The 25,541-nt window shown below is 42.1% G+C and overlaps 2 protein-coding genes across 4 annotated transcripts in view; one reads left to right on the top strand and one right to left on the bottom strand.

Moving 5' to 3' along the window:
- LOC118405789 (MAGUK p55 subfamily member 7-like) overlaps positions 1-24,117 on the top strand; it is a 33,790-nt gene extending 9,673 nt beyond the window's left edge. The window contains exons 1-16 of one of the 3 annotated variants that reach the window (XM_035805542.1): positions 1,026-1,047; positions 13,024-13,750; positions 14,042-14,160; positions 16,199-16,276; positions 16,729-16,809; positions 17,045-17,176; positions 17,578-17,820; positions 19,469-19,665; positions 20,172-20,236; positions 20,386-20,475; positions 21,125-21,292; positions 21,761-21,772; positions 22,190-22,283; positions 22,617-22,725; positions 22,947-23,087; positions 23,604-24,117. In XM_035805542.1, the coding sequence (XP_035661435.1) occupies positions 13,717-13,750; positions 14,042-14,160; positions 16,199-16,276; positions 16,729-16,809; positions 17,045-17,176; positions 17,578-17,820; positions 19,469-19,665; positions 20,172-20,236; positions 20,386-20,475; positions 21,125-21,292; positions 21,761-21,772; positions 22,190-22,283; positions 22,617-22,725; positions 22,947-23,087; positions 23,604-23,780 (1,740 nt within the window). In that variant the 5' untranslated portion in view covers positions 1,026-1,047; positions 13,024-13,716 and the 3' untranslated portion in view covers positions 23,781-24,117. Of the gene's footprint in view, positions 1-1,025; positions 1,048-13,023; positions 13,751-14,041; positions 14,161-16,198; positions 16,277-16,728; positions 16,810-17,044; positions 17,177-17,577; positions 17,821-19,468; positions 19,666-20,171; positions 20,237-20,385; positions 20,476-21,124; positions 21,293-21,760; positions 21,773-22,189; positions 22,284-22,616; positions 22,726-22,946; positions 23,088-23,603 lie in introns of those variants that run through there. The other 2 variants (XM_035805541.1, XM_035805543.1) reach the window with 2 other exon arrangements.
- Positions 5,291-9,681, bottom strand: LOC118405493 (leucine-rich repeat and immunoglobulin-like domain-containing nogo receptor-interacting protein 3). Its single transcript, XM_035804995.1, has 5 exons — positions 9,371-9,681; positions 7,361-7,886; positions 6,816-7,069; positions 6,049-6,303; positions 5,291-5,572 (listed from the first exon to the last, which is right to left on the bottom strand). The coding sequence occupies exons 2-5, from the start codon at positions 7,863-7,865 to the stop codon at positions 5,291-5,293; spliced, it is 1,296 nt and encodes a 431-aa protein (XP_035660888.1). The 5' UTR covers positions 7,866-7,886; positions 9,371-9,681.
- Positions 24,118-25,541: the final 1,424 nt, after the last annotated feature.

Below are 25,541 nucleotides of genomic sequence, written 5' to 3' on the forward strand. Positions count from 1 at the left end.
AACGGTTACTACGGAGGATGATACTCGGGCTACACTTCTATGTACTACTGTAGTCACCACTTTTGTTGAGTCCCTTACAGTATGCAAGTTTGACTTGGCAAAAGTTTGAAATCTGGCCAAAATTTGACTGTTACAATATTAATGTTGGAGCATAGATGCCCTACTTTTTACTTGGTAGGGTCATCTGTTTGGGAGGGAGAAATCCAATGGTATTGTTTCGATCTTTTACTTTTAGTCGTAAATGTCAAAAATTCGAGAGTCAAAATCCTGAAATATATTTTATCTTTCCCCAAATCAGACAAATTTGGTAACGTTAGGGATTTATTGATTTTTTTTTTTTTTTTCCAAATCATGTTCGTAGGGCCTGATGTTACCATCATGTTGATGAAGGGCGGCCCATAGCGATAACTGTAGCAGCATCTCTTCTCCCTAAGTCAGAAACATCAAGCTTAAGCAAGCTTGACTTCACTGACTCAATAGGCGATTAATCAAACAGGAAGGTACAATCAGGGCTGCCCATGTGTAATCTGATGCGAATGTGCGGGACGAATGTCGGTATATGGTTACTGCAGTTTGGATGAGGGGATGAGTCATCGAGTATGATGTATGGACGGATCCCTCCCCTGATTGGTCAGATTAATGGATTTCCCCTGGGTACATTTTGGCGCCACTGACGTTTCTAGTCTCATATTTTTGGAACATACCATTGTTAACACATGAGGGGGGAACAATTCAGTGAAAATCACCTTAATTGAATAATTCCCACCAAAAAATTTGGGAATGTCGAAAATCTACATCATACATGTCTTGTTGATATTCAAATTAGTACATGTATAATTCTTGAAAGTATCTTTTGCACTTTTTACCTTTCTCCATCAAATATGGACTGTTCCAATGATATTTATGTTTCTGCACAGTGCCCTGTAGTCAGTAATGGAATGTCCCCAGGCATTGTTCATGATATATGCAGGGTGAATGAGAGAGTGCTGGGTGTGGATAGATTTACAATATCAGTATATGCAGTGGTGTTTTCTATGGAATGCACAGGTAAGATTTCTAGCATACTGCTATACATGTTTTCTTGTGAGGATTTTGCTAGTAGTTGTATAGAATTGAGTTTTTTTTTGTGTATGATGTATGAATGAGCTGCAAATTTTGAGCCATTTAAAATTTGTTATCCCATATATAAGCATTCCTAGACAAAAATGACCAAAAATTATTGTACAGCATTAGACATAGTCATTTTGTTTATTGTGATCAATGAATTTTTTCACATCACTTTGCCAAGTACAATATATAAGGAAATTTGCCGTAACCAGTATTTGATTGTGGCTAATAATTACATTTATTAAAAACAATTATTGCATTTTACATCCATAAATAGCTTTACATAGTACAGCAAATAACTTACTAACATGTATAAGGGAATTTTCTGTTGTTTCTGAATGTAGCTAAGGTTGTAGTTTGTTTGGCCTGTATTTCATCAGGTGCCTTTGTACATGAAAATTCCAGACTGGATTTGGTTCAATGAGTCACAAGTCTCCAGGGCTAAGCAAATTATTTTGCAGGATGTCAAGACGAAAACAGAGAAAAACATGCTTCAATATTCAGTCCATGAAAGTATGTTTACTAAGTAAGGAAAAGAACAGGGCTGTCTCCAGCTTTAATTTTTTTTAGTCCCTCCCATTGTTTGGTGGCCAATGTTGTTGATTTTCCTTGTTTAACATGCCATTTTAAGCTTATGAATATAGAATTTCAACAGTTTCATGTCATGAAGTTCAGATTGGGACGAATGTGGTAATTTTCTTCCGTCCCAACAAGCAAATTTCCATCCTGGGATGGAGGGACAGGTCCTGGAGACATCTCTTTAATCTGATTCTGTGCTTATTTGATTATACTGTACTTTTAAGTGATGTTTTAGCGAGTTGACTTATGTGAACACAGAGGGCTGGGAGGAAAAGTTAAATCTGACTCTGAACTGTGTACCAAGGTACAGACTTTCCCTTCAAAAACTGTTTTCAGGTTGATTTTCAATTTCAGAATTTTTATTCAAATCCAAGAACCGACAGACTGAATTGGTTGGGCCTTCTGTAATCTCAGTCATTCAAGATAAAACAGCCGTTTCAATAATCACTTTCCCTTACACAACTGCCGGATGTTTTTCCACTTCCAGTTGCCTCTAAAAGTCTTTAGAAGTGAAAGTGCTCTGCATGTGGGTGACCACTTCCCTCTTCTCACTTTCACTTAGACATGCCCACTTTCACTTTCATTCACTCACTTTTCCTGTTTAAGATTTGGAAGAAATTTCGTTTCTTTCTGTGAAGAAAATTGTTGGTGTTTATGATATACTGTAAATGCATTTAAGTTCGCAGGGATTTAATTTCACGGTACCAGGGAAAAGGACTTTTCCCGGTGGTTTTAATTTCGCGGTAACACCATAGACTGCAGTGTAATACCATAATAGAAAAATAGTCGCGATGGTTTTAAGTTCGCGGTGAAGTGGTCACCGCGAAAACTGCGAACATTAATCCACCGTGAACATTTCTGCATTTACAGTATCAGTCCTTTTGTCTTGGGGGAAATTTGGTTTGCCTACTTGTCATTTATAGCAAAGTAATTTTCTTGACAACTCCCTATCTTTGCTGTTAAGGCTCATGTTTATGTATATTTCTTTTCCTTGTGTAGAAGCTCCTCCTTATGAACACATGTAGCATTGCAGGTAAAGAAGGGAATGAGGAAAAAGTAATTACAGCAGTGGAACCATCAGATTCAGAGAAGACAAATTTTGTGCTATGTTAAAAGATTTGCAACTGATTAGAACTTCAATCTTGTAATCAGTGCAAATTAGGGGTGGGTACCGGTACAGAAAATTGAATTGGTGATGCTCAAAATAATGGTCCACTTCGCTACAAAGAGTATGTTTTGTGTAGTATTTGACTCCCACTGGCATTCTAGAACCCTGCAAGACTCTGTACGATTGACTGGAAAACTTTGTAGAAATGACTATAAACTCTACTCTACTTCGCTCTTGTAATTTTCTTCGACTGGTTAGCCCCCAAACGCATAAATTTCTGATCATATAATCCATTTATTTTCTAATAGGTCCAACATCCGGTCCACTACTTTTTTCAGGTCCGGTTTTTCCGGACCGGTACAATAAGAAAAAACGGTTTTGTCTGCCTAGAGTACTAATGTATTCAAATTTTGTCTGACCCTTACCAGTCCTCTTCACTCATGACCTCAATGAAAAGCGGACTGCAGATTTTCTATCAATATATAAATGCTCAAACAAACAAACTTTGCCTTTAAGCTTAGGCTCCCTCTGGCAGCACTTGGAGAAACTGCAGTACAGAAACACGCACAAACAAACAGATTTGTCTGCAGGGGCATTTATAACAATGCCATAAATCACTTTATTGTCCATACTTTTGTGTATAACATGTATACATATAAGTACTGGAGTATATAGTCTTATTACCTCTATGTTCATTATGGCAAATCATCTGTAACATTCTAACTAGATTCTTATACACGTGAAGTTTTAAGCATCTTTACAGGTCAGTTTTGATACTTTGTCCTCTGTTGTATCATGAAGTCTTTCTACTAGGGCTGGGTATCGGTACAGCGTACCGGTACAAAACCGGTTTTTCTTATTGGACCGGTCCAGAAAAACCGGACCTGAAAAAATTAGGTGGACCGGATGTTGGACCGATTAGAAAATTAACAGATTATTTTATCAGGCATTCACACGTTTTGACGCTTGCAGGTGGAAGAAAATAACAAGAGTGAAGTAGAGTAGAGTTTTACAGTCAATCGTACAGGTGCAGTTAGCGTTGTAGGATTTTGAAACGTCAGTGTAAGTCTAATACTCCACCAAACAGATTTCTTTGTAGTGAAATGGACCATTGGTATGAGTCATACTGCATCAGGTCCAGGTTCAGGTCCAGACCTGGACCTGATCCTTTGGACCTGAACCGGACCTGGACCTGAATTTTCTGTACCGGTACCCAGCCCTACTTTCTACCATGTTGAAGCTTAACAGTTTACTTTAAAGAACCTCTTATTGAAATTACTTGCACAAGCTTATATTTAAGTTATAATCACAGTCAAAATCTGTCACCTGGTTCCTGCATACATTACACATGTCCTGCAACAGAAAATGATTTTCTATCTTCCCCTGTTGCCATTTCATCATACTTTCACACAAAAGTTTATTTCCAAACTATAAACTGTAACTATATCTGTTACTGTTAGATATAACTGTAAACTATATGGTCGACTATTGGTTTTTTACTAATGAATTGTGCTAATTTTTCGTCTCTCTCCAATCTTTAGCCTTAATTCTGTCTTCTGTTGTGTAGGTAAGAGTATGGTTACATATCAAGCATTTGAACACAGTCTCATACTTTTGTACATTCATAAATAAATCAATTTTGTCCTTAGATTAATTTCTCAAATCAAATTAAAATCAATTTCTCATACCAGCCCAGCTGCCACTAGTACAACCTCCACTATTCCTTTTTTCAGGTTATGATTTCAAATTTTTCTTCCAGTTTGACTGTATTTTCCAACCTTGCCAGCCGATTATTCCACAATCAGTTTTCGTGTCCAATTGAATAGCTGAAAGTTTATCAGTATTGCTAGAATTTCTTATGATCCCTAAGGACCCTAACTACAATTTTCATCCCAAAGTATTGGACATGCCCAAAAGTTACGATGACACAACATTTTATTCCTTGACTGATGTTGTGCTGTCCCTTCCCAAAATAGTTCCCAACCCTGCTCAATGATTATTCCACAGAATCAGTTCCCCGTCCGATAGCTGACAGTTTCTCATCAGTATTGCTAGAATTTATTACGATCTTTAACTACAATTTTCAAGACAAAGTATTGGACTTGCCCCAAAATTTACGACTATACAACATTTTACTCATAGTGAACTAAGCCCTTGATTGGCGTTCTGCTGTCATATCTTAATATTTCCCAACCCCCGCTCGCTGATTATTCCACAGAATCAGTTTTCCTGTCCAATTGAATAGCTGAAAGTTGATCAGTATTGCTGTGCTAGATAGGCGACGCCTCATTGGGCGAGCCTAACAGTATAGAGAGCAATTCGTTTAACAAGAATTTCCAGAACTTAATAATAGGCATGTCAGGAATTTTTTTTTCACGCATGTGTAGTTGTTTTAATTTGTTACAGTTTTGAACACAAAATATTGGACTTGCCCCAAATTTATGACGGCACAACATTGAATGGCATTGTACCGTCTTTTCCATATTTGATCGACAATTATTCCACGGAATCAGTTTCCCCGTCCGGCTCTTCCGTCGGCTCGCACACGAGATCGTCAGCGCCAAGAGTCCCGAGGAGCCGTCGGTTCAGCGGCTCGGGTTGCACGCAGCGAATACGGGACACGATCGCAGTGGGACAGAGGTCGGGGACACGCTCCATGAGACAGTCGCACAGCCAGGGGTTCCCAGCGAGTTTGATGTGGAGCTGACCCTCAGGCAGGCTGCGGCACAGGCCGGGGGGGATCATTTTCAGACGGTTGTTCCGAAGATCAATCTGGATCTGCATAGAACACAAAAAACAGTCATGGTTAGCTATAGAGGGGAAGAGTTGCCTGCAGTGCTAATTGTGTCCACCAGGAGGTACTACTGCACAGGCTGCGGCACAAGCCCGCGGGATCATTTTCAGGTCAATCTGGATCTGTGCAGTCATGGTTTGTGGTTATCTACAGAAGGGAACAGTGGCCTGCAGTGCTAACTGTATCCACCTGGAGGAGCTGCTACACAGGCCAGGCGGGATCATCTTCAGATGGTTGTTCTGCAGATCAGTCTGGATCTGCACACTCAGGAAGCAATGTACAATAGTACAATGCTATAGTACAATGCTAAACTTTCTTTTAACACAAAAGAATACATGGATAAAATTTTCAACAACCACTGTCGCCTTCTTCAGGTAATAATGACCAGTTAGTTCCGAACGAAACTTGCAAGAGTTAGAACATACGCCAGCCCTAAATGGTGTCATGCAACTGACTCAACAGAACAAAGATAAAAGCTGGGAACCTTTGCGTCTTCATTGCCGACGTCGCGGAAGCAGAACTTGTCGACAGCGCGGAGGTTCATCCTGCGCAGGTGGAGGCGAAGTTTGGAGGAGTTGGTGGCCACGTTGGTGAACATCCCGCGGTTGAACCGCTGCACGTTGTTCCCCTGCAGGTCCAGGCTCCGCAGCTCCGTCAGGTTAGCGAACACGCCCTCCGCGATCATCCCGATACGGTTATACGCCATGGACAGCACCTGGGGCAAAGGGCAAAGGTTAAAGCTCTGTGAGGTTAGCGAACACGCCCTCCGCAATCATCCCGATACGGTTGTATGCCATGGACAGCACCTGGGGCAAAGAGCAAAGGTTAAAGCTCCGTCAGGTTAGCGAACACGCCCTCCGCGATCATCCCGATACGGTTGTATGCCATGGACAGCACCTAGGGAAAAGGGCAAAGGTTAAAGACCATGAACAACTTCTAGGGATAAGGGCAAAGATCAAAGGCCATGGACAGTGCGGAGGCACAAGGTCATTGACAGTACCTTGGGATGGGAGCAAAGGTTAAAATCCATGGACAAGATCTAGAGAAAAGGGCAAAGTTCAAAGGCTATGGACAGCATCTACAAGCATATATAGGGTTAAGGGCAAAGTTTAAAGGTCATTCGCCCAACCCAAAGATAAGGGTGAAGGTCATGGATAAGGGCAAAGGTTAAAGACCACAAGCAACACCTGTGAGGGCAAAGGTCAAAGGTGTTGAAATCTGACTTACCTGCAGGTTCTCTATGTTCTGGAAAATGCCGGGGTCAAGGTGCATGACCCTGTTGTTGCTGAGGTCGAGGGTCAGCAGGGAGGTCATATTCTGGATGGTGCTGATGGAGCTGATGTTGTTCCCGGCCAGGTTCAGCGTCTGCAGGTTTTCCAGCAGGCCGATGGCTGCAGGGATTTCCGGCAGCATGTTGTAGCGCAGCCCCAGTTCCTTCAGGTTCCCCTCCAGACCACTCAGAATGGCAGACACTCCTAAAGCTAGGAACTCAGACATGTTAGACTGCAGGGATTTCTTGCTGAAAACACAGACTTCAGAGATTTTCTGCAGCTGGAAACACTCACAATCACATGATAGACTTAGGGACTTTATGCAGCTAGAAAAACAGACATATTAAACTGCAGGATTTTCCTGCAGCTAAAAACGCAGACATGTTTGATTGCAGGCATTTTCTACTGCTGGAAACACACATGTCAGATTGCAAGGACTTCCTGACAGGCATTCCAGGTCATTAGGTCAACGGAAGATACCACAATTTAATGGGTAGGTACCTGTGATCTTGTTGAAGCTGAGGTCCAGCACCTTGAGGCTGCCGAGTGGCTGGAAGCTCCCGTCCTCAATGATGCTGATGTTGTTATGGATGAGCGACAAAGACGACAGCTTGTCCAACCCGACGAACGTTTGTGCCGTAACCGTGGTAACCATGTTGTAGTCCAGCGCCAGGTGCTGTAGGTTCTGAAGGTCGCTGAAGGACCCATCCTCAATGTCGTTGATGCTGTTGAAGTGAAGGTTGAGCTTCTCAAGGTCGGCGAGCCCGGCAAGGTCGTTGGCGTTGAGTTCGGTGATGTAGTTCCCCTCGACGTGAAGCTTGAGCGTTTCTGCCGGGATTTCCTGTGGAAATTCCTCCATGCCCTTGTACCGACAGTCCACGGTGTGGTCGTCCGAACAGTCGCACACACCGTCACCATCGTCGTTAGAGCAGGCAACCTCTGCAGAGGTCATCGCCATGGAGACCAGACACCCGATCCAGAACAGCTTGTAGTGCCAGATGGCCATGTTGGCTTTTACTTGTAAATTCTGTAAAGAAAAAGTGACATTTCAGTCTTAGCACACAATTAACTTTCAATCAAATTCCATGTTCTTTTACAAAATACGGGATTCGGACGTTGGAATAGATGATACGAAATACACTGTTGTATTCTATATGTATATCTTTCAGGTAACATTTTAGCTTCACTGGAGCTAGACCTATATTCCACTGTCATATATAACAAGATTTTACTCACGTGGCAGTATTTATTCAGTAGTATGTACTATTCTAGTGCAATGGCACCTGGTAGAATCATGAGAGTTCATGTCACTTATAGGGGTTTAGTCATGTGACCTTGCCCCAGCAAGACTCGGGAAACAAGCTGTCTTGCAACTTTATAATACGATATCTCGGCAATGCTATTACATATATTGACAAAGTACACATCAAAGTAAAGGAACTTTGTTGTTAAATCACACAGAATTACATATGATCTGTCTCGAGATATTTTACAGAACGCACTAGAGGTTCTCTCCTTGAAAGATGATAAAACAAAATCTACTTCCAGATCTCCCGTTTGCTGGCACTGGTTTCCGAAAGCGGTCGTTTAGGTCAGACAAACCAGCTCTGCTCTAATCAGTACCAGAACTCGTCAGGCACAACATTCAACAACATCCAGTAGGAATTGGGTCAGGTTGGAGTAACTTTAGATGCTTCAAGTCCTTAGAATTATCCAGATAATGCTTTTATCTACAACTGAAGCGAATGTCCAGATATGGTGATCAGTTCCTTTCAGTTTGGTAACTGATTTCCAAGGCGTTGAAGGGAGCCCTTACAAAATCGTAACAAATCGAGATGAATGAAAAATGATATTCCATAACATACTATAGTGAACAAAAGCCATGAATAGGAATAATTAAAGATAGGATTAGTTCTGCAATGTCCTCCAGTTCGGTGGCTAATAAGTGGTTCGCAGCTGCCAAGTGATCTTGCATCTTGATAAGGTGGAGATAAGCCCAAGTCTTATTAAAAAGCTTGGAGGCAACTTTCAGTGATTCCAATGTCTCACAACTATACACTGCAAGTTGTGGTAAGCTGACTCAAAGCAAATTTTGTTTAAAACATATATTGAATCTTCCATCTTTTTTATGTGAAATGTTTTAAGTTTTGTTGTAATTGATGCATTCAATGAGATTCAGTAGTTGAGCACCAAAGGTGATTGACAAGAACGATAGACAGGACTCTTAACTCTGGGTACATCCTTAAGTGAGCCCAGCTGTCAAGGTCAAGTGGCAGAGTTTGACCTTGTGAGAGCAGGAGAAACACCTTTAGCTCATCATCTTTAAGTTGTTCTCAAATAATCTATGAGAAATTTCAGCATTGCAAGGAGCCTTTCTAAAGTTCAGGCTGTCTTAGATACCGTTACTGCAAGCATAGTAGAATCCCTTGATCAGTCTTTACAGGGAAAAAGCTCTAGAACGTTCCTTATCTTTGGTTGGTATCTTTGGTAAGAGGAGTGAGGAGAACTTACCTTTGGTTCTTAAGGAACAGAATCAAGACGAAGGTTTCTACAAGACGCTCCTTAAGTGTCCCTCCTACCTGAGTTCAGATCAGTGCAGGGTGATGTCCTTCAAACTGGCCCAAGGGCGTGGAACAATGGAGGAGTCTGGCTAGCGCTGTTCTGTACATGTGTGTCTGTTTGTGAGGGGCTGAGATAGAACAGGGGGCAAAGGTCACCTGGAGCTGGGATTGGCCGAAGGTCAACGAGGTCACATCAACTTGTTCCAAGTGATTCTGGGAGAGACAAGGCTGGCTTAGGGCCAGGGGAGGGAGGGAGCAGGGTGGATGGAACAGCCCGGGCCATACCAAGCTGATTTGTTGGTTTTTTGGATTTTTCCAAAAATGATGCTGAACTCGAAAATAAATGTGAAAAAAGGAGAAAGTCTTGATCTACACAAGCGTCAGCGAGGGTCCTTGTTTTTAGGAATGGATAGAGACTCAAATTTTCCACTTGGGTAGCAAAATAGGGAGGGAGGATAATAGATAGAAGAGTCTACTCCTGTCTTTAGTAAAGTTTAGAGATGTTGGATTTGCTACAAGTTCGTCCGCAGCTTTGGCAAGTTAGGTTGTTGGATTGTAATGTGATAAAACCTGCAGAACAAAGCCCAGATGTTTGGTATTTGATACCAGTTGGCCTCAGATCAAGTCTGTAACATTTTGGGGTGTGACACTATAAAAGTTCTGGCAGCAAAGCCAACACTTCTGGCAGCAAACTAAGGCCAAATCTAGACATGTAGTTTTTCCCGATATCTGTGGATGTGTCGGGAGGGATCTGGAACGTTGGCAGCGGGACACCCGTGGCGCTTGTAGTCATAAACAGCTATATAGCCCAATGAGCCCGCGTTGTATGCTAATGAGCCCTCCCGAAGTCGGGACGCATCTACACGCACGCGAAAGTTGTCGGGGACCCCTGCTAAGCTATCGGGGATCCCTGCTATTATAAGGTATCGGGCGAATACTCCAGGCCTTTCGGGAGAAATTCTGCCGATATCTTTATGGCGATATTGCAGTTCCATCTAGACGCTGAAAAAAAGCTGTTGGCGAGAGATTGTCGGCTCGCAGATATCGGGAAAAACTGTGTCTAGATCATGCCTAAGGTGAAAAATTCTGGCATCAAACGGAAGAAACCTGGCATGCTAACAGAACGGCGGGGTCCAAGTTGGGCTTGGTTCAGGTCTGGTGATTTGCAGTTTTAGGAAATTCAGCAGAACAACCCGCCAAGATGTTTTGTCTGATAAGATTTCTTCTGGCAACAATATTAACTCTTTGATAATGATATTTTCACTCCTTCCAGATACTTTTAAGAGGGACTGTAGGGGGGCAGAGTGAAATGTGATGAGCTCTGCAGAATTTGAGATTCTGTATCTTTTCTAGGAGTAGGAGTTTTTACTAGGCTAGTAGTAGTTAAAACAGAGGGCTAAGGGAAGAAAATATCCACTCTCTGATTCTGAAACTGTGTGTACTGAGGTACACACTTTTCCTCAAAATTCCCTTAGAAGTTCTTTTATATGCAAGTTGATACGAGAAGCTTGTGTTAAACTTTTTCCATAATTGAACATAGAAAAACCTCAGTGGTTACATTAAATTGAAAAGACACAACAAACTAATTTGGTCTCACAACCAAGGAACTGATTTTGGACAGCCCCGGAGTCATTTCCATCCCCTGATGGGGGGTTAATAGAGGTCATGTTGTTGAACTTGACCCGCACATAGCAGCTCTGATCCTGTAGCAACTATAACAGTAAACTCCTGTAACTTCTGATCTTGGAGTCAGCTACAGATGGCTTTTTGAGAGTGTTGTAATGCTAGTCCTACAATAGGTAGAATTTAAATGTTGCAAATAATTAGTTTCATTCTATATTGTATGTTTGAACCTACACAGTTTTTCAGTCTCCACATGTCTCTGACAGTTGACTGTATTCTGTATCTATCAAAGTATATAGTTTACCTTTATCCGTGGGTTAACCTATATACGTTGTTAATAAAACAAGGTAATTAGGGATGAATGAGGAATACAGTATCAAGTCAATGGAGGTTTCAAATTATAAGATATTCAATATACGGTTTGAAACAACCGTCTGTCAACTTGCTATCCCCAAATACCTTTTTTTCTATGAACAACAGAATAAGTTAACCAGATAAAGGTGAACTAGCGTTACCTCTTGTTTGAACATTAACTTATCCAGGGTTGAACGACCTGTAGTGGTAAGAAAGTGTGCCATCAGTGATGAAATGTTTGTTTTAAAGTATTAATTAAACCACTATCAGAACAAGAGACAGACTTTGGACCAAGAATATGGAGTCTCTGTAATACCCCTTTTCCACTAGGACGGCGCTCTCTTTGCGCTCTCTCTGCAACCTAACATTTGACACATTGCTCAACGAATTGTATAGAAAAGAAAGGAATCTTGTTACACTTTGAGTGTTTTGTTGTCTTCTCAATCACACTTTTACGTTTTGTATGATATACCCTGTGTGAAAGTGAAGGTTACACAGTCATATTCTATTTAGGTCTCAGTGAGAGCGCAGCGCGATCGCCGTCCTAGTGGAAAGGGGGCCTAAGCCAGTGATGTGCCAAATATGGACTTTTCTAGGAGCTTTGTACCTATTTGCTGTATTTCTAATCCTTTTTGTCATCATCAAACAACGATTTATTGCCTTAGCAAGCAATCCATTTGCAAACCACTTCGATAAGTTTGGCTTTAGGAAGATATTGATATATTGTACGTTTTATGGTTGTTGTACATGTATAGGATAAGTGACAAAGGCAATGATTGGATGTTATATATTTATAAGTTTTACAAAGTTGGTAAAAATCCATATTTTTAGAAAATTTTGATGCCTTTGAGGATTCCTGAATATGACATTGTACAGATAAACTTTCAATGTGCAACCATACTTAGAATAAGATCAGAGATCATCAGGTTACAAGCATATTGCCTTTAGTACAGTGGAACATATCTAGTTTCCCAGCAATGTGTTTTCAAATTGGCACTTGTCCAGTCTGTATAGTCCTTACTGCTGGCTCAAGTGTGTCCCTATAGCTGCCCATTGGTGCATGACATGTTTAGTCTACCCCCCTCCCCACTTTACACTAAACAGGTTGGTTTGTAACTTTGTCTCCTGTTACTTTTGTTTGTCCTCTCAACTTAACAGACACCCTGATTCCTGATATTTAAGTATTCTATCAAAAGTTAAAGACAAATTTTCCCTTAGTCCTTATTATACACAAAAATACAAAGGTTGATGATAAGGTGGACAGGGTTGAAAGGTTATCAAAATTTGAGATGATGATGACCTTGAAGGTGCTGAAAGCTTGATGTCAGTGACCTTGTCATGTTTGCTCTATGACTCCCCTCCCCCCTTCCCTTCTCACTCACTTTGTTGGTAGGACATGAAACAGGTACTTTATTTTGTACCTGGAAGCAGCGGTGATACAGCAATAAAGTAGTCACTGTGACTGAGTGTGAGTGAACTCCAGAATGGGTGAATTCTTTTTGAATATGCTTTTCAAAAATTCTGTGCCAATGTCATCCAGACCAGTGTGTTGTGTATACTCTGACCTTGTCTTGAGTGTTCTGAAGGTGACTCTGACCTTGTGTTTTCTTCTGTGTTAATCCACAGGTTTATCTCCACCATGTGATGGTCTCCTCCTGTTCAAGGTCATCCCAAGGACACTGCCAGCCCCCTGTCCCAGTCGGAAGTGAGTGGTTCTAGAACGTCCGTCACCATGACGACTTGTGCACAGCGATGACTTTACCAGCTCTAACGAGGTCGGAGTTCAACCACAGTATTGCAGGGAAAGAAGGGACCAACGGGAAGAACTGGCCAGACAGCCAACAGTTCCCAAACGTGTTCTGTACATTGTGGGCATTGGATCTCGTTCCAGATAAAATTTTCAGATCTCACAGGTACTAACTAGATCTCAGTCTGTCAGAGGATCATCCTTGGATCAGTGGGATCATCAGATCTGGATCCAAGTACCTATTAATAATGCTCTGACTGTGAGAGGACTGGACTGCCACAGACTATTCCCTCCAAACATCTTCTGTTGCAAACATTGGAGCAGACCTGCCCAACCTTTAGGATTTTCAATCGCACGGATCCCCTGGATCAAACAGAGGATCATCCTTGGATCTGCAGGATTATCAGATCAGGATCTAACTTCCCTATAATGCTCTGACGGTGTGAAACAAACAGACGACTTCACATCCATTCCAGACAAGCTGTGTTGCCTACAACAGCAAAATTGCCTCACTTCAAGGTGCTCCATTTTGAAGACATTTTCTAGACGTCTCAGGGAATTCTTAAGAAACCATGCCGGGACTCTCGACTCTGGGAAGCGATCCAGGTAAGAAAACGTCTTCTAACATACTTTGAATTTCTTGAAGTAGCTACTTTTAATTCCTATATTGTTCCTCTCAAACTTTGTGCTCATGTGCTTACAGTGCCTCCTAGTACCAATTTGAGGTACTGCAACTTGGAAGCTTATAAGTAAGAGATATACATGTAACTGCTCTAAAGTTAGTTCTCTTTCTTGCTTATTACATCCCAGTGGATGATTAAATTTTCTTGGTCATGTACTGGTAATACTAAAGTTAAGGGGATTGTTTATTTGTTTGTTTGTTTATAATGTCTGCAGGTTTACAGCGGTTACTGCAGTCCCTGACCCATGTGCAGGGGAAGGTCGAAGGTCAACAGAATGACTTCTCGTTCCTCAACACCCTGTTCCAGAGCAGGGACTTCGAGGCCCTCCTTAAGGTAAACAAACAAACAAACAAACATATACTGGTAGCATGTTTCTGATATCTTCTAATATATCATCTAATATCTTTGTTTTTTTCTACTCTATGTATTTTACATGTGTTAAATAGTTCTCAATTGTGCACTTCAAGGTTGGGACAAAAGGAAGGTCAAAGTTAAGCCACACCATTTGGCTGCAATGAAAAGATAGATTTGACCATATCTACTCGCTAAAACTCTGTGTACCAATTTATAGACTTTCCCCAAAGACTCTTGTTTTGAGGTTTATCTTCAAGTTTGTAATTAGTTTTTAAAACCAAGAAAAAGAAAATTAAATTGATCCCCTAACGAACAGAGGCTGTTGTTGAATAGGCTGCCGTCAACCACATTTTAGTTAATTTTTACCCTCACCTGATGGTGAACAACAGACAATAAACCAGATAATAGTGAGTGTGAGTGTTTGGCTCAAGAAAACAAAAGCATCACTATTCCCGAAATTGAGGTTAGATACAATGTAGAACATATGTCCCAGGCTTGTACTTACAATAAGTTACATCTCAGCTTTGTCTATCTTGTTATCACACCTTCCAGCTAATACTAGTCATCAGGAGGTCGTAATAACTGTTATACTGGTATAATGAGAGGCTGTGGTGGGCAGAAACAAGTTTTTCTTCGGTTCACACTTTCTTTAAGTGATGCCATCTTTTTATCTTTTAGGGAAAAAATGATCTTTACTACAATTGGTCCAATGTAACACAATGACATGTGTGTGACCACCTTTGAATAAGGACCACCTTGCCATTGATATACAGTCAAACCTGTACAAGAGGTTACTTTTTGGTAGTCCCTTGACACAAGCAACATAGTAAAAATCTTGTTTATAGTGGCCTTGTAAATACCGCTACTATTTTCTTGGCTAGTCAAGTCAAACTGGTTAAAGCATTAACAGAAATGGGGCTTTGGTTTACACATAGCCAGTTAGATTTCTCATTGACAACTTCTTGGTTAAGCCCTAGTGACACCTGGAAACGACCCCCCTGATTAAAAAGCCATAAAAAACACCAGTCTGCCTTAATGACACCTATTGGCAAAGAGAAGCAATTTTCAGAATACCTAAGCTGCTGGTTTTGCGGTACCTGATATTTAACATTTGCACATTTTAACAACTAACCTGTTGCACCTCAGTAGTAGTAGTATCGGATTCCAGTATTTGATTACACTGCTGCTGGAATGCCTGACACAGGGGTAGGCAGCTAGTCTTCACATCGCACTTGTAAACGGCTCTGTCCAGTGGGTTCACCCCTGTTTGACTGAACAACTCAATGTCCCTCCTAACACCTCAGACTTTGGTGATTTTCCAGTTCAGATTTATTTTTCTTTGATTCAAGATTCATCAAATAAGAGAGGTGTGGCCTAACCACACCTTTATATGTGAACAGGTAAAGGTTGCCGTTTTGAGGCCGTAGGGACAGTGGGTTGTTATCCACTGTGTCTAGGGCACGGTATTGGGAGGTGAACAGGGTTCTAGCCAGGATTTTATTTTAGCGTAGTGGGAATGGCATTGTAGCGAATGGACCAACCAAGAGATTGGTGTGGAAGGGGGGTCTTGGTCCTTCCACAGTGAGATTTGAAGATGTAGAGTTAAAAGTTAAGATTTTTGGTTCAGTTTTGAGTGGCATATTATCATCATTTTTGATTGTTCAGACATTGATTAGTCATTGTTGAACAAGCAAATGACAGCAAAGCACCACTACACTAGTTAAAAATTAGCGTAGTGGCCCTTATTTTAGCGTAGGGGTCACAAATTTTAGCGTAGTGGCCCACTACGCTAAAATGCACTAGCTAGAACCCTGGTGAAACCGAACCCCCTCCTACTATTGCCTTTTACCTCCCCTTTTTACACCTGGGTGGAGTGAGAAAAGTCGTGTTCAGTGCCCAGAATTAAACCTGTGATTTCTCGAATTTGTGCCCACTTAGTCTAGCCACTCAGCCATTCCATGCAAGTTTTGCAAACATTTAGAATATACTTAATGTGTCTTTTTCTTTTCATCTGCAGGTTCACAGCATTGTGTCAGCACATATGGAGCAGGACCCCAGCCCAGTCATGTACACAGCCGCCGCGCTCTCGCTCGATGTGAGTACAACTTTCCCTTACCACTTTGCTTACTTTTCCCAGCCAAATAGCCTTACAGTAGCCTCCATAGCAGGTTCTTTGGACCTTTTTTTTTTGCTCATAATACACTTTTGCTGGCCATTTCTTTTTGTACTGGTTCTTGGTGGTAGTGTTGTAATACTAGTACTTTGTTACAAATTTGTTTTGATAACAGTAGAAATACTTGAATAACTGGAAGTTCACTCTGTCTTTCTGTGTCTAGAAATTGTGTCAACGTCTATAAACCCCACTAGCACTTATGGTGTTTATTTACTATGCATATACTGCACTCTTCTGTCTCTTACAATGATGTAAATGGTTTGTTATAACAGTCTTGCTAAAGTTTAGGTGAAGTTATTGTATATCTTTAGTTCTTGACTTAACCAATCTTCTCTCTACGTCATTCTAATACATCGTGACTCACCAACTTACAGATTTCTGAAGAACTCCGCTTCATGATGCCGACTCCAGAGAACTTGGAGCTCCTCAGATTACTGAACAGTCCCCACATCAGGGTAAGGTTGTTACTGAACTGTCCCCACTGACTAATGTTGCTATGGTAACACCTTAGTATGGTAAAGTAGATGTGAAGAAATTATTTTGTGTTCTCTAACACTTAATTCTCTCTCACAAACATGAACAGGTAATCACACAATCCTCACATGATTATCACATGTCTATCACATGTTAATTACATGATAGAACATTAGAACATGAGATGACCTTGACATGCCCCCCTCCCCCATTCAGGCTCTCCTGTCTTCCCACGACCGGGTGGCCAATAAGGAGTTCTCCCCGCGTCTTCCAGAAGTCGAGTCCGACTTTGAGGAGGAGGATCAGTCTCTCAAGGTCGTTCAACTGGTCAAGAATGAGGAACCACTGGTCAGTACGCGTCATGGTTGTCCGCCATTTTTATCTTTATCAAGAAGGCTAGTATATTTTAGGTAATGTTTATCTGTGTATATTTTAGTCAAGATAACTCAAGAATGGCTAGATAACTTGGTTTCATATTTGCCGTGTTGGTAGGTTGTGACAGAAATTGGAAATGATTAGATTTAGGTGCGAAATTTTGGTTTGGATATCCCTTTTTCTGTACCAGCTTTGATCTGGATTTCTTGGTGATAGATTTTAGGAAGAACTCTTATGCCACTTGGCAGCATGTTGTTTGAAATCTTTTCCATAACATGGAAATTTTGTGTTTGACTTGGATGACTACAAAACTCAATAAACTTCTTTGAATTTGGAATTCATTCTTCATGGTCACCTTGTTGATTGATTTTCAGGGAGCCACGATACGGCTGGAGGAGAAAACGGGTCAGATCTTCATCGCCAGGGTGATGATTGGCGGCGCTGCAGACCGCAGTGGCCTCATGGCGGTCGGCGACGAGATCTGGGAGGTGAACGGGATCTCAGTTCGCGGGAAAACGCCGGACGAAGTCGTTCAGATTCTGAGTAACGCGGTGGGAACGATCACGTTCAAACTGGTGCCGGCAGACCTGGACCTCAGGCCTCCCAAGGACAGCAAGGTAAGCACATGCCTGTCACATGATGTTCACATGATCATCACATGATAATCATGTGTACTCTGTATATACTTTGTTTGACCCTTGCATCTTCCTTCATGACCTCAATGAAAAGCGGCCTGCAGGCTGATTTGAGCTTTCATGAATAAACAAAGGTTCAAACAAATAAATATGATGCAGTTACAAGATGTCCACGTGATGTTCACATGATCCCTACATTATCGTCACTAGACCTTCGCTTGATGCTCACATGTCGATCAGGACATGTGCAAGGTCACTGTAACAGTTACTCAAGCAACTGGATATCATTCTGGAAGAGGTTAGATGTTTCAGATAGCAACCAGTAACTTTTGTCAGTGACATCTGACTGTTTCCAAAATCATACCATGATGTTGCTTGAGTAGCTGTTACCATGTATACTTATGTCCTGGACGTTTACCTTCAATATGGGATCGGGACATGCTTTTAACTATTCTAACTATTCACTCATCTGACTGAAGGCATCCACTGTACTGTACTTTAAGTCTAAAGAATTCATGATGCATATCTAAGAAAACAACTAATGTAACTTTAAAGCCAAGTAACAGTTACTCAAGCAACTGGATATGATTTTGGGAAAAGTTACATATGAATCTATATCCAGTTGCTTGAGTAACTGCTATTTGGCATATCTTATTACCTGGATGTCTAACATTCACCAACGTTCACCAATGTATCTTTTGTGTTGAATTCTCTGCTATGTCTTCTCTGCCATGAATGTTGCCATCTTTACTCACGGCTAACACTGCTCTGCCCCCCACACGCTGCCAGTTGGCTCCCCCCCTCTGCCCCTCCCTACCACCCTCCTCCCTACCCCCCTCTGCGACCACCTCCCAAAGCAGCATACTCTCCTGTATTGAGGAGGTGGATGAGGAACAGGTAGGATAACACTAACGACTTTCTTAACATCTTCATTGTCAGTAGAGGTCATATTTCTGCATGGCTCAAGTTTGGTATATTTAGATAGATAAAACAAGAACTTTGCGTAGAACTCTCTGATACAGTGTGGTCATGGGAGCTAGTTTTCTTCACAAGGACAGTAGCTTTTCCTATGGTATTGTCGTACCATAGGAACTTAATAACATGATTTACATGAGTGACATTTGCATACAATCCTTACATGTTTAACCATTTTTTCTACTTAGATATACTTGTATTGAATTGTTCTGCCAGTTCATTCTAGTGACGCTGCAGAAGCGTGATGGATGTCACTCGAAACATCCTGAAGGTTTTATCCAGTTGTAGAGATTGAATTGTATTTGAATATTGTTTACCTGGATGTCTAACCTACATAAACATAAAACATGAAACTAATTATTAAATGACAATAATAAGGCCAATTACGACGTAAAAGGGCAACACTGCCGCCGCAGCAGTGTGCTGAAAGTCATGAAATCAAAGTGTATTTTTTCAAGTCTTGAGATTTTCTGAATGGCCACTGACTGCCTTTCTGCCCTTTCCCCCTCCCAGGTGCGTATGAAGCTCACTTTGACTACGATCCTTTCAAGGATAAGAATAAGTTATATTTAATGATAGCACTGACGAAAGGCAATGCACTTCTCCTGTCCCAAAATGGCCACTGACTGCCTACCTCCCCCTTTCCCCCTCACAGGTGCGTATGAAGGCGCACTTCGACTACGACCCTTTCGAGGATAAGAACATCCCGTGTCGGGAGGCGGGCCTTCCGTTCCAGCGCGGGGACGTCCTGCACATCGTGAACATGGAGGATCCGAACTGGTGGCAGGCGCGCCGCGAGGGCGACCGGAACTGTCGCGCCGGGCTGATACCGGGCAGGCTCCTACAAGAGAGGTGAGCACATGATATTGAAACAACCAGAGGAGCGAGTAGAACAGAAAGAAACACCGCCACCCGGGATCGAACCCGGGTCGGCAGATCACAAATCCAACGTGCAAACCGTTCAGCCAAAAGGCTTAAGCCGTTAGGCATCTTCAGTTTAGCAGTCCTTGAACACCACTGTTACAATAGTCACATGATACTCACATGATAGTCACATGGTAATCACATGATTCTCACATGATAGTCACATGGTACTGACATGATAGTCACATGATACTCACATGATACTCACATGATACATGATACTCACATGATAGTCACATGATACATGATACTCACATGATAGTCACATGATACATGATACTCACATGATAGTCAGATGATACATGATACTCAAATGATAGTCACGTGATACATGATACTCACATGGTAACCACATGATGCTCACATGATACTTACATTATAAACATAGATAGTCTTTAATCAAGCTAATCAAAAATCTCAATCTCCCCCTGCAGAAGAGAAGCAGTGCGGCAGGGGCGCACGGCTAACGGCGGGGTTCACAGGGACAAGCCAAGCAAATGTGAGTTCCTGATGAGTTATAAGGAATGGTTTGTATTGTTTTCGTTCAGCCAATGATATTATGTGCTTTTTTTTTACACCTGCATGTTTATGGGTAGATAATATTTACCTTAATACTGTATTAATATTAATTTGTTGTTGTTGCTGCAGCTCCCCAGAAGTCGCGGTGGGGATCATTCCGCAGCAGCAAGAAGAATGCGAAGACACGGAAAGTGATGTACCAGGCTCACCAGAACGATGGTACAAGCTTTCAATCAGTCATCAATTAATCAATCAATCATTCATTCAATTAATGAATTAATTAATCAGTCAACCAATTTATTAATTGATCTGTCATAAGTCAATCAAGGTGATGTGCCAGGTACACCAGATAGAACATGATAGTCACATAATGCTCACATGATTGTATGGGCCTATCAATCAATTCATTTATTTCAAGGTAATGTACATTTGTACTGCCAATCAATCGCTCACTAAATCAATAATTTGATTACTAGTAATCAATATTAATATTAATAGTTACTAGTAATCAATATTAGCTTGAATGTTGCATTACCAAAAAACAAGACTTAAATCAAAAAATGTAGAAGTCTCCAAGCTCCTACTATATCTGTATGATTTTAGTCAATGAAGATATTGAAATACTGTAAATGCATTTAAGTTCGCGGGGATTTAATTTCGCGGTAGCGGGAAAAATGACGTTTCGCGGTGGATTTAATTTCGCGGTAACACCATCGACTGCAGTCTAATACCTTAGTAGAAAAATGTTCGCGGTGGATTTAATTTCGCGGTAAAGTGGTCGCCGCGAAAACCGCGAACATTAATCCACCGCGAACATTTCTGCATTTACAGTAGTTGTTTTTTTGTGTGTGTGTTTGTTTGTTTGTAGAATACGACACCAGAGAAATCCTGACCTATGAGGAGGTGGTTAAGGTTCTGCCCAGACCTGGCCGGCCTAGACCGGTCGTTCTGATTGGTCCGCCGGGGGTTGGGAGAAACGAGCTGAAACGGAGGCTGATCGCCAGCGACCCCGACATGTATCGGAGCACTGTGCCTCGTGAGTCTCACACCGCAGTTCTGATTAACTCTCAATCTAAAGTTTTACTCATAAGGGTCTCACACTGCTGTTTTGCATAGGTTTTAGACGACCATTCCACTCACAAACGTCTCACACCACAGTTAAGCTTAGGTTTCACACAGCTGATCCACTCATGAAAGTATCCCACCACTGTTCTGCTTAGGTATCACACTACTGGTCCACTTATAAAAGTCTCACACTACAGTTCTCGTTAGGTATCATACTACAGTTCCACAAGCTTGACCACTCTGCTGCTGATGTCTCACACCATAGTTTTCGTCAGGTCTTTTTTTTTCAAGTGAAAATGTAGGGCATCTAATGTGGTGATCCTTCAATTTCAAAACTGATTAATTTGTTGAATGAAAATGCTGATTGTTTGCTGAATAATGTTCCCCTCACTTCTCTGTTCTCCTTCTCTCTTCCGCTGCCTTCATTCTGCTTGCACAGACATGGCGTATGGTATGTTCTGGTCTCAGCCAATCAGTGGAGTCCATGTGGCTGTCATGTGATGAGCATGCACCTGTCCAGTCCTGATCATGTGATGATCATGTGATGGCTAAAAATCACGCATGCTTCAATTATGTGATTGTGATGATGTCATTGTTGCATGAAGCTTTTCTACAATGGCTTCAGACATTCTAGTTAAGGCCACACAAAATTGTTTCCTTGGGTATACGTAAATTATGAAGTAAAATCTAGTAGAATGTGATATCTTCCTACCTAGCAATGGAAGAAATATTTTCTTGTGTTCTACTTGTATTGTGGCAATCCAAATAGATCAAATTTAAGTAAAGGTATGATTTTGTATAGAAACAGAATTATTGTAACAGAAGACTTTTTGTTTACTTGTTTGTTTGTTTGTTTGTTTGTTTGCAGACACGACGAGACAGAGGAAGAACGTGGAGATTGATGGAAAGGATTACCACTATGTCTCCCGACAAGTCATGGAGGCAGAGATTCAGAACAACAAGTTTGTTTCTTTACTCCCTTGTTGTGTGTCAAAATCATGCTTTCAGACATTGTTTGGCAGAGATACAGAACAACAAGTTTGTTTGTGTGCTTATTCCTGTTGGGGGACAGAGTTATACTTTTAGATATGTATGTGTAGAGACTTGACCTTTTCGTTGATGAAAAAAGTTAGCATCTTAGTATATGAACTAAGACAGGGTAGAAGGATGTTCAAACAAAAGTTGATTGTAGTCTTGTTTGAATCAACTGATTCTACCTCTGATAGCTACACAGTGTTTGAGGTGCTGGTGTGTGTTCGTTTTTTTGTTCACGTTTGTTTGTTTGTTGCTCCCAGGCTGATCGAGTATGGTGAATACCGCGGGAACTTGTATGGGACGCACATCGACTCTGTGCGCGCCGTGGTGCAGGCAGGCCGGGTCTGTGTGCTCTGTGTCCAGCCTCAGGTCAGTAACCTCTAACCTACAACCTTCAACCTCTAACAGCTAATGACCCCCACAGATAATGACTGTCAGGTTTGTTGCTATGGATACCAATGATTGACACATTTTCCATGCAGGCTCTGTTTTTTACCATAGCTGCCAGAGACTGCCCCCTCCCCCAGTTCATGACTGACAAGTTTGTTGCTATGGTTACCGATGACTGACAGCTCCTGACCTCCCTGCAGGCCCTGAAGCTGCTGAAGACCTCTGACCTCCAACCCTGTGTCATCTATGTGAAACCCCCGCCGCTGGACCGGCTACGAGAGACAAGGACGGCCGCCAACGCCAAGTCAACCCACGACCCCTCATCCTCACGAACATTCTCGGTGAGACTCCTCATCCTTTGTCTTAATGAAAATAGTCTAACTGTTCTTAAATGCAAATGTTTAAATCTCAGAGGATCAAACCCTTTTTCAGACCTGTTGGTTCAAGGCCAAACTCTGTAACCATTATGCCACACAATGCCAAACTCTTGCCTTAGGCCACACCCATTTGATATGTTGGTTCTCGTGTTTGAGAAAGTTGTGCTGGACTGAAAAATGAACATACAGACTTTGCAGACTTTGGGTAACTTAAGTTCTTTGTACACAACAAGTGAGTCAACATTTTGATGACCTTCTGTCACCTTCCTCAGGGCAATACTGACTAATTACATACTTCACGCTACAGTTAGGTGTCGCTGCTGCAGTACCCCACACAGCGGCTAGGTGGTGACTCTGGTTGTGTACCAAGAACTTTGTGAACCAGTGGTTTACCAAACAGATGAAACTAACTATTCATGTTGATGTTGAGAGTTTGGGTTAAATTATTGTGATGTTTAAACTCTGTTTTCTTGTTGACAGGAGGAGGAGCTACAGGAGATGATCATCAGCGGAAAAATCGTGGAGGGTTTGTTCGGACACTACTTCGACTTCATCCTAACCAACGACAGCCTGCAGCAGGCCTACAGCGACCTCATGAACATCTGTCACATGATCCAGACAGAGCCGCAGTGGGTCCCCGCCGCCTGGGTCAGATAGGTCAAGGGTCACAGGTCAACACCTGACCCAGGCAGCCAGGGTCAAATAGGTCAAACCTAACCCAGGCAATCTCACATTGGACTGTGTCACATGGTCTGGACTGGCAATCAGGGTCGAGCAATCGGGTTATCGGTCAAAACCTGCCCTATTAACTATAGATTTGATAGGTCATAGTGTAGAGGTCACAGACAGGTCAGGATCTGTCATTTGGCCCAGATTGACCGAAAAAGTGAAGAAGTCAACTCTAACTTGCCTTATTACCCAGGTAGCCTCACAAGATGTCTTTACTTACTCCAAAAAGGTGACAGTTAAGAGGTCACAGGTCACTACTTGTGATATGTTCTAAACTGGATGTACCACATTTTATTGGGTCAGACAGGTCAAAGTTTGCAGGTCATGGGCATTTTCCCCTCAGTGGAGGATTTTATAAGGGTCAAATAAGGCAATAGTCAGGGACCATATTTCGGCACCAGCTAGGAGCTAGATTTGCTAGTTGCTATTGTAGGTAAGTCTGACCTGTCAGAGGTTAGATGTCAAAGGTTGTGCAAAAGTGATTTGTGCTGTTCAATACTGTCAGGCTAGGAGTGAGCAGATTTAATGTGCAACTTTGTATATAAATGTGAAATTTATAGATTTCTCTCAAATTTGAATCAGCTGTAGATAGGAAAAGGCCAAAGGTTATTGTGGCCAAATATGGTGATGTTGCAGATGTCTGAAGGTCAAGTCTGTGGGCAGCTTGTTGTGAAGGTCAGCAAGATGGTGTAAACGTTGCAGGGTGTTAACCAGGGCTGTCTCCAGCTTTAATTTTTTTTCCATCCCACTCGTTGTTTTGGAGCCAATGTTGTTGATTTCAATGTTGATTTTTTTTGTTTACAGTGCACAGTACATCTTTTAATCACTATCATAATATTACACAAGTAACAGCAAGGCCAACAGGTTAGATTCGAGAGGTCTCGAGTTCGAATCCGGCCGCGTGTCACCGATCTTGTGCCCTTGGGAAAGGCACTTTACACGACTTTCCTCACTTTACTCAGGTGAAAATGAGTACCTAGCTTTGACGAGGGCCGTCCCTCGGATAGGACGTAAAATGGAGGTCCCGTGTATGGGGAGAGCCACACCCCAGGCACGTTAAAGAACCCACCACACATGCGATGGTGCGGTATGTGATGGAGCAAACCATTCTGTCTGGAGTTGGTGATTCACTACAAATCACCCGGACGGAGGCCTGGCGAACCTCTGTCATGTATCAGCCATTTACATCATTCACCATGCCCCGAAGAGGAGATAGGCGCCGCCAGGGGACTAAAAGTCTGTTGAGTCAGCATGACAATTGTTGTTGTGCTGCCCCTACGGTTGATTTTTGGTCCTGGGTATGACGTTAAACTGCATCCACTCTCCAACTACGCTACACTACAAAGTCCAACGGCGTAGAAAAGTGTCATAGTCTGTATAGACTGATTGACAGAGAGACGGTTGATTAATCAGCCTACGGCTGAACGGCTGATTAAAAAAAAAGCTATGTTACTGACCTGACCTGACCAAATAGGTCACACCTGTGACCCGATGGCGAACCTCCGCTGTTTCTCAATGCGCCGGAGCTCCTCCATGTCTTCTGTTGTGGTGAATCCCTCGGTGCCTGACAGGTCGCCTGACATGGCAGCGTCCAGGGTTGAGACCTGGAACAAGTGCAACGCTTCGTCTACATGAGCCTCAGTCGCAAACAGCGAGATGCTAATGATAGGCTCAAGTTGGCTGATGGTG

Source organism: Branchiostoma floridae, chromosome 18 (assembly GCF_000003815.2).
Source record: "Branchiostoma floridae strain S238N-H82 chromosome 18, Bfl_VNyyK, whole genome shotgun sequence".
In the NCBI taxonomy this organism is placed as follows: domain Eukaryota; kingdom Metazoa; phylum Chordata; class Leptocardii; order Amphioxiformes; family Branchiostomatidae; genus Branchiostoma; species Branchiostoma floridae.

Bases quoted from the DNA above. Each gene is read 5' to 3' on its own strand.
- LOC118405493 (XM_035804995.1), bottom strand. From the start codon at position 7,865: ATGGCCATCTGGCACTACAAGCTGTTCTGGATCGGGTGTCTGGTCTCC. The intron at 6,304-6,815 runs GTAAGTCAGATT...CCTTTGCCCCAG, and splicing joins AGAACATAGAGAACCTGCAG to GTGCTGTCCATGGCGTATAA. The intron at 5,573-6,048 runs GTTGAGTCAGTT...TGTTCTATGCAG, and splicing joins CCAGCTTTTATCTTTGTTCT to ATCCAGATTGATCTTCGGAA.